The sequence below is a fragment of the Haliotis asinina genome, chromosome 2 (genome assembly GCF_037392515.1).
Source record: "Haliotis asinina isolate JCU_RB_2024 chromosome 2, JCU_Hal_asi_v2, whole genome shotgun sequence".
NCBI lineage: Eukaryota > Metazoa > Mollusca > Gastropoda > Lepetellida > Haliotidae > Haliotis > Haliotis asinina.
The window spans coordinates 1,512,274-1,526,267 of record NC_090281.1 but is presented as its reverse complement, the minus strand read 5'-3'; the positions used below and the strand labels follow the sequence as shown (position 1 = coordinate 1,526,267).

Sequence of the window (13,994 nt, the reverse complement as noted above, 5' to 3'; positions counted from 1 at the left end):
CGTGTAATCATAGCTTTCGGCCGTGGGAGCCGTGCCAATTTACACTCATCAGAGGGGTTCACAAAGTACGCAGTCTAGACTACCAGTTGTCCGACTTTCATTTTTGTGGAAGTCGTGGTGGCTGAGTGGGCTAGACGGCTGACTTTGTGTGCTGGCAATTAGGTGCCTGACTCTGAGGGTGCGGGTTCAAATCCCAGATGGGACTCAACCGAAAAAAGTACTAGAATTTGTACTTTACTAAGAAAGTGAATAGGATTTTGCATGACACTGCTTATAACATAATAATTTCACTCTAGGAAGCGAGGCGGGTGTCAGTATGATACTACTGACAATATTATTGTCACTTTGATCGCAACTTTCCTTCCGAGGAAAAAAATCTTTATGTTACAAGTTGTGTCATGTAAAATCCTCTTGGTCATCAATCAATTACTACAATTATTTATCCTGAGGTATATATGCCTGATCACTAAAATCATGAATTCCAGCTGTTATCAACATACGGCTACTAGATGCATTATCATCCAATGTAGACATGACTAGCAAGAGCCTACATTGTTTGTCCTTGGCACACCTTGAACAGTGTATAAATCTACTGTAAATTCTGAATCAGATAAATTCTTACAAAGTTCACAAAGAACTGTGAAAGAACAAACAGGTTTGCATGAAAGACACATGCGGATCAACCGCCAACATCCGTAGTATACACTGGAAGCATGATTTCATCGACTAAGACCAAGTCAATGTTGAAGAAAATGTGTCCAAAACATGAAAATTTATAAATTTCAACAATAATTTAACATCATGACAAAAACAATAACAACCCCAAAACTGAATTCAACACAATTTAAATATAACCAAAAGCTTATTGCTGTAACGAGACCCAAAGTGCCTCCAACCATCCTCTTTGGGCAAGGAAGGAGAAAGTGACGAAAATGGCTGGTCATGGGACCCTATTGGCGGGAAAGAGAGGCTTCCAGTGGGGGAGAGTATTGTACGTCCGCTTCAATTAGAAGGGAACTTCTATCTTTGTATATCTTTGTATAGAGAATACGCATAATAAGCATAAGTCAGGATAAGGAAAAATTTGTATTTTCTGAAATATGAAAACAGCTTTGATTCTCTTGCACTACACTGGAAAATTACAAAAAAAAAAGATGGTTTGCTGGACGAATCTGTGTGAGTCTCATGACAGCATGGGAGGACACTTCGAAACATTTTCTCCATAAATCTTCTGTTTAAATTCACTCACTCACTTTAGATTTCCTGTAGCATATGATCAAACTGTCCAGTCATCACAGTTGATGGTGAATTCTCACTCTAGCTTTAACAGTGACCAAATGGTGTACAAGTTTATCATGCAACTCACCAGTGGAGGTGGGTGGGGTACAAGTTTATCATGCAACTCACCAGTGGAGGTGGGTGGGGTACAAGTTTATCATGCAACTCACCAGTAGAGGTGGGTGGGGTACAAGTTTATCATGCAACTCACCAGTGGAGGTGGGTGGGGTACAAGTTTATCATGCAACTCACCAGTGGAGGTGGGTGGGGTACAAGTTTATCATGCAACTCACCAGTAGAGGTGGGTGGGGTACAAGTTTATCATGCAACTCACCAGTGGAGGTGGGTGGGGTACAAGTTTATCATGCAACTCACCAGTGGAGGTGGGTGGGGTACAAGTTTATCATGCAACTCACCAGTGGAGGTGGGTGGGGTACAAGTTTATCATGCAACTCACCAGTGGAGGTGGGTGGGGTACAAGTTTATCATGCAACTCACCAGTGGAGGTGGGTGGGGTACAAGTTTATCATGCAACTCACCAGTAGAGGTGGGTGGGGTATTGCTGGGAATGGACTGGTCATCAGCAGACCGGATGACCCCAGACTCGTCCTGCTTCAGATGTGACTCGGACAAGGCTTTCTCTGCTTGCTGCTCTGCCTGTTTTCTTCTCTTCTGGGTCAGATTGTCCAGGAAACTGAGAGAAATCATCATACACATAGGACATATGTCCTCCTTGGGGTACATATATAGCATTAAAATGTCCATTTTAAGATGACTACGATAGTTGCAAGAATATTTCAATACATATTTCACATAACAAAAATCTTGTTTTTGTTCTGAACTGGTCACACCATAATAGAAACTGCCATTAGCCTCCTGCTGGAGGGACGGAGACACCGTACAGCCCTTTTTCAGGATATAGGTCATAGCCGCCTGGTTGTCCATCTCTAGATGCACCACACAGTCACGAACTGTCTCGTGATAGTACTTGAACAGTAACCAGACTGCTCTCAATTCTAGCACACTGATGTGCAGGCGAGTTTCGCTCTGTGACCACAGGTCCGAGACTGACTGATCGCCCAGTATGCCCCCCAACCCTGTGAGGGAGGTGTCTATTTGAATTGGGAGATCTGGTGACGGGGTGTCCAGGGGCAAACTCCTGGATAGATCCCTACCACTGTCCACCACAGTAAATGAGGGATTAGCCACCCCGGAGTGTGGAGAATAATCTCGTAATTCTGTGAGTGAGACCACATCTGAGCCATGGCGTACTGAATAGGTCCAAACAACGTCTACCACTGCTGCCATGTTGCCTAGCAACTGGAACCAAGTCCTTGCTGAATCCTCTGAGGACTCGAGAAATTGCAAAACAATTCACTGAACTTTGGAGATGCGTTCTGGAGACAGGGAGACCATGCCTCGTGCTGTCTTGAACCGTGCACCTAAGAAGATCAGATCCTGTGTGGGAACGAACATATCATGAATGAAAAGAGTGATATATAGATTCCTAATAGCGCCCGTGCGTTAAAAGAGGAACCATACAAACAGAATTAGATGCTCACCGATTTCTCTATTTCAAGGTCATAAGCTTCTACTTTATGAAGACTGGAATGGATGACTGTACGTAACAATGACAGCATGAAAAGTGAGGTACGAGGTAGACGACAAAAGTTACCTGTTCTTGGCTGTGAGGGGCCCGGTCGGAGGCCGTGTAGGGGTGGTCTCACAAGACAAAAACAAGATTTTTGTTTTGTAAAATATTTATTGAAAATATTGTTACAACTGTCGTAGACATTTTACAATGGACATTTTAATGCTATATATGTACCTCAAGGAGGACTTCTTCTGAAAAAGAATGGTTGTGTGTCTGTTCCTGTTGATCTTGAACTTTTCAAGTTGCTGCCAAGTGCCTTTGCTTCCATTAGTCTCACTGTGTCGGGTTTACAAGAATGTGATATGGAAGCAACAGCCCATCTATATTCACTGCAGATACATGAACAAATGTTCTGAAAGAAACAAACTTGTTTCAGTGTATTTAGTTTGTTTCAGTGTATTTCTAGTAAAGTTTCAATGTTAACTTCACCTGCACTTCAATCTTATAAGCATCATTTGAATAAAATGCATCAGTATCATATACGTAGCCACCTCTGAGCATGTCTTGGGTGTTATGCATTCAATCACGTGTTGTGTATTTTGTGCTGTGTGGGCTTACATGTCATAGTTCTGCTCCTCTGAGTCGTCATGGATGTCCAGCTCAGCAACTGTGGACAGCATGTCCTGTGTGTTGGTCTCCAGCTGTTTCAGGAGCGTCTCCCTCTACATCACACAACACTAAGTGTTTCAAAATATACCAGGTGTTATACAGAATATGGTGTCCTACAAAACACAGGGTGTCACACAGAACAGTGGGCATTGTACAAGACACACAGTTGCATGTAGAACACAGGGTGTCGATGTACAGAACACAGGATGTCATACAGAACACATGATGTACAGAACAAAGAGTGTCATACAGAACACAGGATGTCATACATAACATAGGGTGTAGTACAGAACACAGAATGTAATACAGAGCACAGGAAGAAGTACAGAGCGCAGGGTGTCACACATACCACAGGGTGTCGTACAGAAAAAGGATATCACATTGTGCAAAGGGTGTCACAGTATAGTGTGTAATACAGAACATTAGGACTCACATTACTATAGGGACTCACACAGATCACAGAGGAAATTGTCCGACATGCATATGATTTCAACAGACCCTTACAATTAGCTGACAGTAACATTACTTTGAACAGACATTGTACTGACAATTACCACAGTGAACATGGGTATGGGCTCACAAACCAACGTTCTTAAACAGGGCTAGAAAAAGATTGAAACAAATGACCTTGTGATGTTCCTCGGCCAACACAGACACAAGGCTTTTGACAAGTGGACAACTCAAGGGACTAGTACATTCTCCCAATAATGAAAGAATCTGCTGGAGCTAGTGGCTGAAATGGTGACACGCAAAAGTTACCCCGGCAGTGGTCAAGGCAGGGCCGACAGTTACCTGTAGCTGTAGGAAGGGAAGGTTGAAGAACATGTGGAGGAACTTCAGGCCAAATCCATTCCTCATGGAACACTCTGCATACCTGGCTTGTGCTGAACCCTCTGTTCTGAAACAGCAGCAGATAGTTCACTACATATAGCAAGACTGGTTGTGACAGATATACAACAGTTAATACAGGTACAGCAGGTAATATCTACAGATATAACAGTTTACATATCTACCAGCATACAAAATATTATCACTATTTCTAAAGCACTGATCATAGTTCCTGGACTGGAGGGAGATGAAACAAGCACTGTCACTTAAGCCTTGTTTACATGCACCCCTTTGCCCCAGGGGGTAAAATACCCCTGGAGGTAAATATACCACCATGGGGCAATTTTTGTCATGTAAACAGGTCTAACAGGGGGGTAAATTTTTACCCCCAGGGGGTATTCTGCCCCTGGTCAAGAGGTGGGGCAAATTCAGTTACCCCTGGGGGTATTCTACCCCGAGGGGGTAAACGTGTCATGTAAACGGTTTATCAAGTTTAATCCAACCAAAGGTGGATTTGCATATCCTACCACCCCTGTTTATAATGGAATAGTTTTCCAGGAAATCTAAATATAGCTGTGATGCAACTTTTTGCTGTGCGCTATAAACCCTGTCAGTAGTCTGCAGCTGTAAACTGGAAACAACATGCCGCCGAAAACCAAGCACTTACGACGTGGTTATGCCTGGACAGATGATGAGACGAAGTGTCTGCTTAGTATCTGGGGAGACATGCACATTCAGTCACAACTGGACAGCCCTTCAAAAGCTGATACAGCTGTTTATTCAAAGGTGAGAAAGGCCATGCATGTACTGGGATTTGAGAAAACTGCCACACAATTCAAAGAACGAATGAAAACACTTTAAAAAGCCTACAGACAGTGTAGGGATTCACTTAAGAGGTGTGGACAGCCCCGGAAGCTCTGCAAATTGTATGAAGAGATAAATGAAATTTTGGACACAAAACCTGCGACATCACCCAGAAAGGTCATTGAGAGTCTCCAGCAGTCAGCTACATCGGACACAGACCTATCTGATCCTGAAGTTACTGACAACCATGTTACCGACACCATTGCTGATGATGTCGAACTTACTGACCCAGGAGATGATGAATTTGTTGAAAATGTTAAAAATGACCAACAAAATAATAATATGAAAACAGACAGAACAAAAGATGAAACTCAGAAGCAACAAAAAGGAAAACAAAGAAATACCAAACTGCAAACAACTTAGGAAACTGTCATGGACAAGTTTGCTAAATCTAATGAAGACATTGAAGCAAGGAAAATTGAGTTGGAGAAGAAACGAATTGACCTGGAAATGAGGAAAATCGATGATGAAAGAGAAAAAAGGGAGTTTGAACTTAGAAAACTGGATGAAGAAGAAAGACAGAAAGCTTCTGACCGAGAACACCAATTGCGTATGCTACAGTTAATCATGAACACTCGCCAACCATACGCCATTCCATCATCCACCCAGTGTCCACCAATGCCTCGGCCTCCTATTGATCCGGTATATGGTCCTTTTCAGGAAACAGTCCCTGGAACCAGCTCTGGTGCTACATCTCCAGTCATTTCTGACTACACCAAGAACCATGCCCCTCACCATGGTCAGGGAAGAACTAGAGGCAGCGTCACTCAAGAAGAGGACGGAAACAGCTATTACAATATCTAACTTGCTGTGGGATGATGTGTGAGCATAATCATTTTTAGTTTTGGTATTCTTTAAAACCTTTTAAAGAATAAACAAAGGATGATGACAAAAGTTTTGAGGAAAATATTTTATTTTGAACATTAAATACAAATGTTGCTTGTCACTTGTTCAACCTTTCTGTTGCATTGGACATTTATGGAAATAAAATCATTGAAATTCTTTGTCTTGTACTTTGTTTCAACAAATTTATCAAGTTAAACCTATCCTGTACACACTGTACGTATTGTCATGTTTATAAGATGGAGGTAAACAATTTATGCTGACTTCAGTAGATTAGGGTTGTTTGTGTAGAGAAGACCGATGAAGGTGTACATTGGTTTATCGCTCCTTAGCAAACTGTAATGCTAGTGCATCTCGCACAGCAGATCCAGTGGTATCTTCTTGGCCTTGCGGTCCTTGTTCGTCAGCATGTACCTCGACCTGATCCAACCAGTCAGGGTTGAACATGTGGTCTGATTCACACATGTTATGCAGAGCGACAGCGGCTGCAACCAAAGTTGGCACAAAGTCAACATCTAGGTCTATAGGCTTCATGAAGCGCCTCCATCTTCCTTTGAAGCGCCCAAAAGTATTTTCAATGACCATCCGGGCACTGTTGAGGCGAAAGTTGAAGTATGACTTCTCATCTGATAGAGTCCCCCTGTTGCTGTAAGGTTTAAGGAGCCATTGAGACATGGGATAGGCCGGATCCGCAATGATGACGACAGGCATGTCAACTACATTGTCAGCAGTGCCCACTCTTTTCTTCCACTCAGGAGACTGTGGTAAGATGCGACCAGCATCTGCTGAAGCTTTAAATGCAGAATTAGAGAATACTCTGGCATCATTAACTCTACCTGGTCACCCGATGCACACATCTGTAAACTTGTACTTGTCATCACATACAGCCTGCAGTATTACTGAATACCACCCTTTTCTGTTCACGTAGTCGGCGTGAAACTGTTGTGGAACAATGATAGGGATGTGCGTGGCATCAATAGCACCACCACAGTTCGGAAACTTCCATTTCTCCTGAAAACCTGATATCACTTTCTTCAGTTCCGTGCCCGTAGGAAACTTCACAGCATCTGGAAACGTGTGTACAAATGGCATAACAGACTTCATGTACTACACAACAAACTGTTGACCTGTGAATCCCAAACAGATTACCAACTGTGCGATATTCTACTGTTGTTGCCAAGTAGTAAATTGTCACCGCTATTCTGTGTTCCATTGTCAGAGCATCTCGAATGGGACAATCTTTCTTAATGTAAGGATGTAGCATTTCGCAGAGGCGTTGAAACATGGCTCTGGACATTCTGAAGTTTTCCTTCCACTGAGCGTCATCAAAATGTGGTACAGTTACCTCCCACCAAAATCTACTCCTTTCCTTTTCCCAAACAAGGCATTCTCTAAGTAGTGATGAACCCACGCACAATATCAAAGTTTGAACAAATCTCTTCCGTCTTCTGGCTTTGCACAGACGTCTATACTTTTCCATGGTTAAAGAGAAGTGACAAGAAACATCAGTACCCCCTACCCCATACCTGTAATGTAAACGCAGACCCAATTTTGCCCTTTACCCCTATGGGTAAATTTACCCAAGGGGGTAAAATACCCACGAGGGCAAATGGGGTGCATGTAAACAAGGCTTAAGATGACGTAATCCAGCACCGCAAATTAAACATAAAAAGTAATGAAAATGAAGTAGTAGTTTAAAATATAGCTAAATGCGCCTTCCCAAGATGAAGCTTGATGATAAGAAAATCCAGTGGCCAGTTCTTGAGATATCTTGACAAGCTTTACATGTAGGTGAACATGCTGAAATCATTGAAGTGTCTCTGTGACCTTGAACATTAAGTGAAAGTCACCAAAATCTACTGGGCCCTGCACCTTCCCTAGATGAAGCTTGATGTCAAATGTGAAGAAAATCCAGAGATTTTTTTGAGGTTCTTGATGTGTCTCGCTGGCAAGCTTAAAATGCTGCTTGACATACTGAAATCTTCAAAGTGCTGCCATGACCTTGAAAATTATGTGAAGGTTGCCAGAATCAACTGGGCCCTGTGACTTCCCTAGAACAAGCCTGGAGATGAATATGAAGAAAATCTAGTGAATGGGTCTTGACATATCTCGCTGACAAGGGTAAAAGGTTAAAGTCCCATTGTGACCTTGGAACCTTTCAGTTTAGCCAGTACCTTAGCATCCTCAATAATCTCCTGGGTATACATTCTGCTAAATCTCTACTAGTACTCTGGTTGCATCTATGTCACAGCCTGATTTATTTTACTACCTTCTTTTGCTGGCCCCAACTTCTCACAGTAGCCAATCAGATAAGCTGTTACAGCTGAGCTTGCCAGAGTGAACACGGATTGTGGATGCACAGGCTAAGGTTGTGTGTAACTCAAGATTTGGGGGAAAAATCATAGAGCCAAACTGACATATACTTTTGCATCCTCCCATTACTGTCTACCGATGAAGTGGAAGCTCTGAAGGAAACCTTATGATTGGTATGCTCAGTTTCCCAGTAGAGACACTTGGATATAATTATCCAACGTAGATGCATCCTGGGTACTGGTAGAGACTTATTGGAAGACATACCCTAGAAATTATTGAGGATGGCATCTGAGGAAACACGTGGTGTCTGATGTGACTCACCTGTCTTTTTGCACACTCTCCACAAACATGCGAGCCTTGTCTTCGATTACCGTCCGATGGTGACCCATGTCTCGGTGGTTGCCCAGGACGATGATGGGAATATGAGACGGTATTTTTTCGATCTCACGCTCAACATAGGTGAATGTCCTGAAACACCAAATCAGTTTCCATCCAGTGAATGAAACCCTTCCTGAAACACTGACTGCAGACGTCGTGCATTTCTATTAAAGGTTTTATACAACCCTTTCTGAAACATGACTGCAGTTATCCTGTACTTCAGAGTTCTATGAAAGGTTTTGTCCAATCCTTTCTGAAACAGTGACTGTGGTCATCTTGTGAAAGAAAATTAGTTCATCCAAAGACTGCAGATTACAGGTTTATATGACATGAGAACGGCAAAGCACAACAACATTGAAAATTTAGCTTAGGGTCTTGGGGGTCTTATACTGCAAATTTACATCCATCTTAAAGATGAAACAAAATTCCTGAAAATCTGTAGATCTTCTCCTGTCTGTTATGTACACTGAAAGTTTCCATGAAGACCTGAATAAATTAGTACTCACCACTGTTTGGTGATGTCATACACAAATATGACACCATGAGTTCCCTTGTAAACATCCAGGAACTCAGCATCGAGACAGGGCTCCTCTACCACCTACATAAACATCAGCAGCAGGTTTAGCAACATCATTGTTCACATCATCCACAAACTCATTTCTTTTGTCATTGCTTTCTTTTCAGAGGAATTCATTTGGTCAGCACACCAAAATCCCAATGGGCACATTTAGTGACAGTTGTGAAAAAAAGTAGTGCAAGTCACTTTCTCCAAAACTGAAAATTTAGCTATAAACTGTATATTCGTGATACTTATCACGGTTTGTACTCTCTCACAAACTCTAAACAAAATTTTTTGGCCCATTCCTGGACAGCTTTGCAGCCTCTGTAAAGCATGCAACATGCTCAATGGTCAAACACATCTGATATTCTTTTCTTCGAGCACTAGTCGTAATCTGTTATCTAATCTGAGCAGTCAGGTAGGTGGGGCAGAAAAGCATTGTTTGTGATAGGATAAGTAATACTATTATCCAAGTTAGTGTTAAAATTTTCAAAATTTTCAAACTTTTCCTATCTCATGGTCAGTACTTATCCTATGGTCAGACGGTGGGACTCTGGTTAACCAGTGTCTAAGTGTAGATGACAACCATGTGATTTGGTGAAGGTACACAAGGAGGCATGTCACCAGCACAATCGTTTGATTCGGCAGTTAACTCCTATACTTGTCATGGATTGCTTCTTCCTAAACTTCTTCTTGTACTCAGCACAACAATTCCCAGAGAGTGGATTTTCATGAGTAAATATGGTTTTCGGCCAGAACTTTTTTTCAAAACAAAAGGATGGGGTGCAACATGTTTCCACGTCTAGACAGGATTCTCCAGGAACCCAAACAGAATTTAAGTCTAGAGACTCTAACCTGGACAATCCCTGTTTCGAAACCACACCCCAATTCACACTTGCAGTTGAAAAAGAACATTGCTCAGTAAGCTCACACGATTTAACATTCAGCTCCGAATGACATAATGAATGACCTTCCTCCTTTGCTTAAGCTTAGTTAGGGATGTGAACTGCATCGTACGAGTGGAATCGAGTGAAATCTACTGGAATTGGTATTCACACTTCATCGATGTAACTGCTTGAAGAGTAGAGGTTAGTAAGTATGAGTGGCGATTGCCTCAGCATCATAGTGCAAGGCTGGCCCCTCAGTCTATGATAAAGTCATTCATTGATGACTATACTACAATGCCCTACCCGAGTCTAATTTAGACGGCGCCCTTGCAACATTAGCACATGATAGTTAAAACCAATGCACTGTCCCTTAACCTCATGGGTCTGATTGGCGCACTATAAAAATACTTTGACTCATAACAATCATGTAAAGACATACCTCTCCAAACTCCTTAATATTCACAACATGTTTTCACAGTTCCCAGTGATAAATCAGCATTCATAATCCCTGCAGTGCTGTACATGATTTCCCTCATATAATGAGGCGCTAGAACAAGGCATGAAGTTTTTTAAACGTCTGTTATTCAAGTCATGCTGCTTCATTAAACATTAAGAGTTACATCCCCTACTAGTGTATTTCCAAGGTCTATATCAAAGAGCGGTAACTGAAGTTGAAAAGACAGTGTGCAGTTATCAAAATAAAGTGTAGCTGAAAAGTCGTTTGCGGCTGCCTTTTTCAAAAGAAAAAAGAACAAAAACAGATAGGGAAAATGCCAAAAGCGTTGGAAAGTCAAGTGATAATTGAGATGAAACTGTCAAAAGTCAATGACACGCCAACTAAGAAGAAAACATCCACCCCTTCGTTCCAAACGAAATGACAAGGTTTGTATCTGAGGGTTCCCTATAATGAGTGTAAAAACGAAATGACTTGTGCACTTTGTCTGAAAAATGGAAAACATAATGTTTTCAGTGATGGAAGTGATTATTTCTGTACTTCCACGTTCAAGAGACATGCTTATAGTGCCGACCATAAACTTGCTGTCCAAGCTGAACGGACAAATGAAAATAGCAGTGAAATATATGCTTCATGGTAAAGGAAAGGCAGCAATTCAATTTAAATTACCCTCTGCCTTCTGGGGTGGACACCATGTATGATTGTGACTCCTTAGCTTGTTGCACCACAATGCCTGGTTTCCAGTTACTGGACAGCTGGTCCTGGATTCAGATGTGTTGGTCTTGTACCAAGGGAGGTAGCTCACTGCCAGCTTGCTGGTCATGGTAGTATTTCTGCTTCATTTGGCCAGTTTCTAGGTGTTCTCGGGAGTCTCTCTGTTGTAATCTTCTTTCCTGGTAGATTTGTTTGCATTATAGGGGCTTTGGGGAGTTCTGAGAGTGATGGAATATGCTGATGATTGATGTTGTCCGTAGTACCAACAGTGCTTTGTCATAGTCAGCAGGGGAAACTTTCACCTTCTGTAATGTTCTCGATAGTTTGTATCTGTCTCTCTATAAACCTACTGGAACAAGGGTAGTGTGGACTAGAATTCACATGCTCAAAGTTCCATTCTTTAGCAAAGTTGGCTGATGTGTAGTGTGGGCCATTGTCACTTACTAGTTTTTCCAGGGATGCCTTGTTCTTAAAAAATGGCCTTCAATGCCTTGATGATGGGATGTCTTCCTCCTGTCACAGTTATTTTCTGGACAATCAGGAACTTGGAACAGTAGTCACAAAGCATGAGGTGCGAGAAGGATGAGCAGTATTACAAATCTGTACTTAGGACTTGCCAGGGCCATGCAGGTCATTCATGCTGCAACAGGGGTTCTGCTGTCTCAGAATTTTTCAAATTCTTGGCAAATGTGACAAGAGTTTACAATCTCATCATATCATTATTTATTCCTGACCAGACTACACAGTACTTGGCTCTCAGGTTTGGTTTTTCTCTGCCCTGATGAGCCTCTTGGAATTTGTATAGAATTTCTTTCCTCTTAGTTGTCGGGATAACAACACAATCTCCCTAAAGGAGTATACCATATCCTATCATCAGTTCATATGAAAGATCAGTAGGGTCTCATCGGGACAGGTAATGATTCTGGTGTTCTGTCCATTCTTAAAGAATTATGTCTTTTTGGGCTTGAAGCTCAGCGTCATGCCAAGTTTCTTCTTCCAGGGATTTCAGTTTCTGTTCAGAAAACTGGACAATGTCTACACGAGTGTCCAAGTCTATGATTGCACTGTTAGGTGTAGGTGATTTTGAGACGGCATATGCAAGTTCTATGTCCTTACCAGGACGATACTTGATTTCCATGTCATATGGCTGAACTCTTCATAGCATTTGAGTCTCTGTGGAGCTGCTGATAGATTCTTGAGTAGAATTCTTGGTCCGATTCAACAGTGAACTGCTTCCCATACAAGAAGGTATGGAATTTCTCACATCCGCATAAGACTGCCAACATCTCACGTTTGGTATTTGCACACCTCTACTCAGTTTCACTGGGTGACTTAGAGGCAAATGCTATGGATTTGTCTGTCTGTAGGAGGACAACTCCAAGTTCTTTTGTAGATGCATCGACTCTCACAATTCAATTGACGTGTGGGTTGAAATAGGTTAGAGTTAACTTCACTGCATACACTCTCCTTTATCATATCAAATGCAGCTTGTTGAGACTGATTCCAAGATTCCCTGTGTCCTTCTTGACGAGTTCTCTCAGAGCAGCTGAGTGTTCAGAGAGATTTGGGATGAATGATTTGAACACAAGCCATATTCTCTTGCTGATTTCATCTGCATGTTTATGTTTTTGTCATGCTCCTGTTCCATCTTGCCAAATACAGTCATCCCTCGCAATAATGCGCTTCGCAATACTGCGGATTCGGTTAAACCACGGGGTAATCCCTGGTTCCCACAAGAAAGGTTGAACTGCGATCACACCCCTTCACGAAATCGAAAATAGCCCATCAACAAATCCGCTGTTGCGCTCTTATAAATTACGTAAACAAGTGAAAGTCAGTGCGGATGGCAACTGACAGTGTTTATCGTACATATCCATTGTGTTTCAGATGCTTAAAACATGCAGGGTTTTCTCAATAATAATCGTACCAACATCGTCATCGTAGTGGCACCTTCTGAAAAACAAGACATGCTATCAGTCGACTTACGACGAGTACTTACAGTGTTTGCTGTGATGCATCACACCGTGCTTGAGCAGAGCACGGTAAGACACAGTCATCCCAGAACGCATGGTGTCAGAAACCACATTTTATTTGATTAGATCAATCCCAAATTTATTTATTAAAACTGTTGACAGAAACAACGGAAACACTGTGAGAGAATGGCATTACCTCATTCCATATGCGTACGACTTCTGCTTACCTCATTTATGAGGGTCTGTTTTTCGTGCCTACCCCAAAAGCACCAATTTCACAGTATTCTTAGCAGTCACCAACAGATTACAGTCTCGTAATCCATGGACTCCGAGACCTGCGTTGTTGACTCATAGAAGTCAGTTTCAACAATTAAATGGGCAAAATTTTGTTTTTTTTTGTTTTTTTAACAATCAAAGTTGCAAGTATCACGGGAAGTTAGTGGTGACTTGTCAAACTGTCTCCTACGTAAATTGTATCCAGACAGCTAATGGCCTGTGTCCGTTGTTATGTTAAATATGTTGTGCAGAAAACTCACATTATATTTTACCAAGATAGCAATGTAAAATAATCTGTTACAGCATAATATGTAAATATTCTGATAGTGTAATAAAAGTTCTTTGATGTAATATTATCGGATCA

At 41.8% G+C, this 13,994-nt stretch overlaps 1 protein-coding gene across 2 annotated transcripts in view; it reads right to left on the bottom strand.

Moving 5' to 3' along the window:
- Nucleotides 1-13,994, bottom strand: part of LOC137273104 (rab-like protein 6) — a 37,874-nt gene that overhangs the window by 19,209 nt on the left and 4,671 nt on the right. The window contains exons 4-8 of one of the 2 annotated variants that reach the window (XM_067805559.1): nt 9,274-9,365; nt 8,711-8,857; nt 4,334-4,439; nt 3,491-3,594; nt 1,818-1,972 (exon numbers count right to left, since the gene is read on the bottom strand). In XM_067805559.1, coding sequence (XP_067661660.1) covers nt 1,818-1,972; nt 3,491-3,594; nt 4,334-4,439; nt 8,711-8,857; nt 9,274-9,365 — 604 coding nt within the window. The remainder of the gene's footprint in view (nt 1-1,817; nt 1,973-3,490; nt 3,595-4,333; nt 4,440-8,710; nt 8,858-9,273; nt 9,366-13,994) is intronic. The other variant, XM_067805560.1, reaches the window with a different exon arrangement.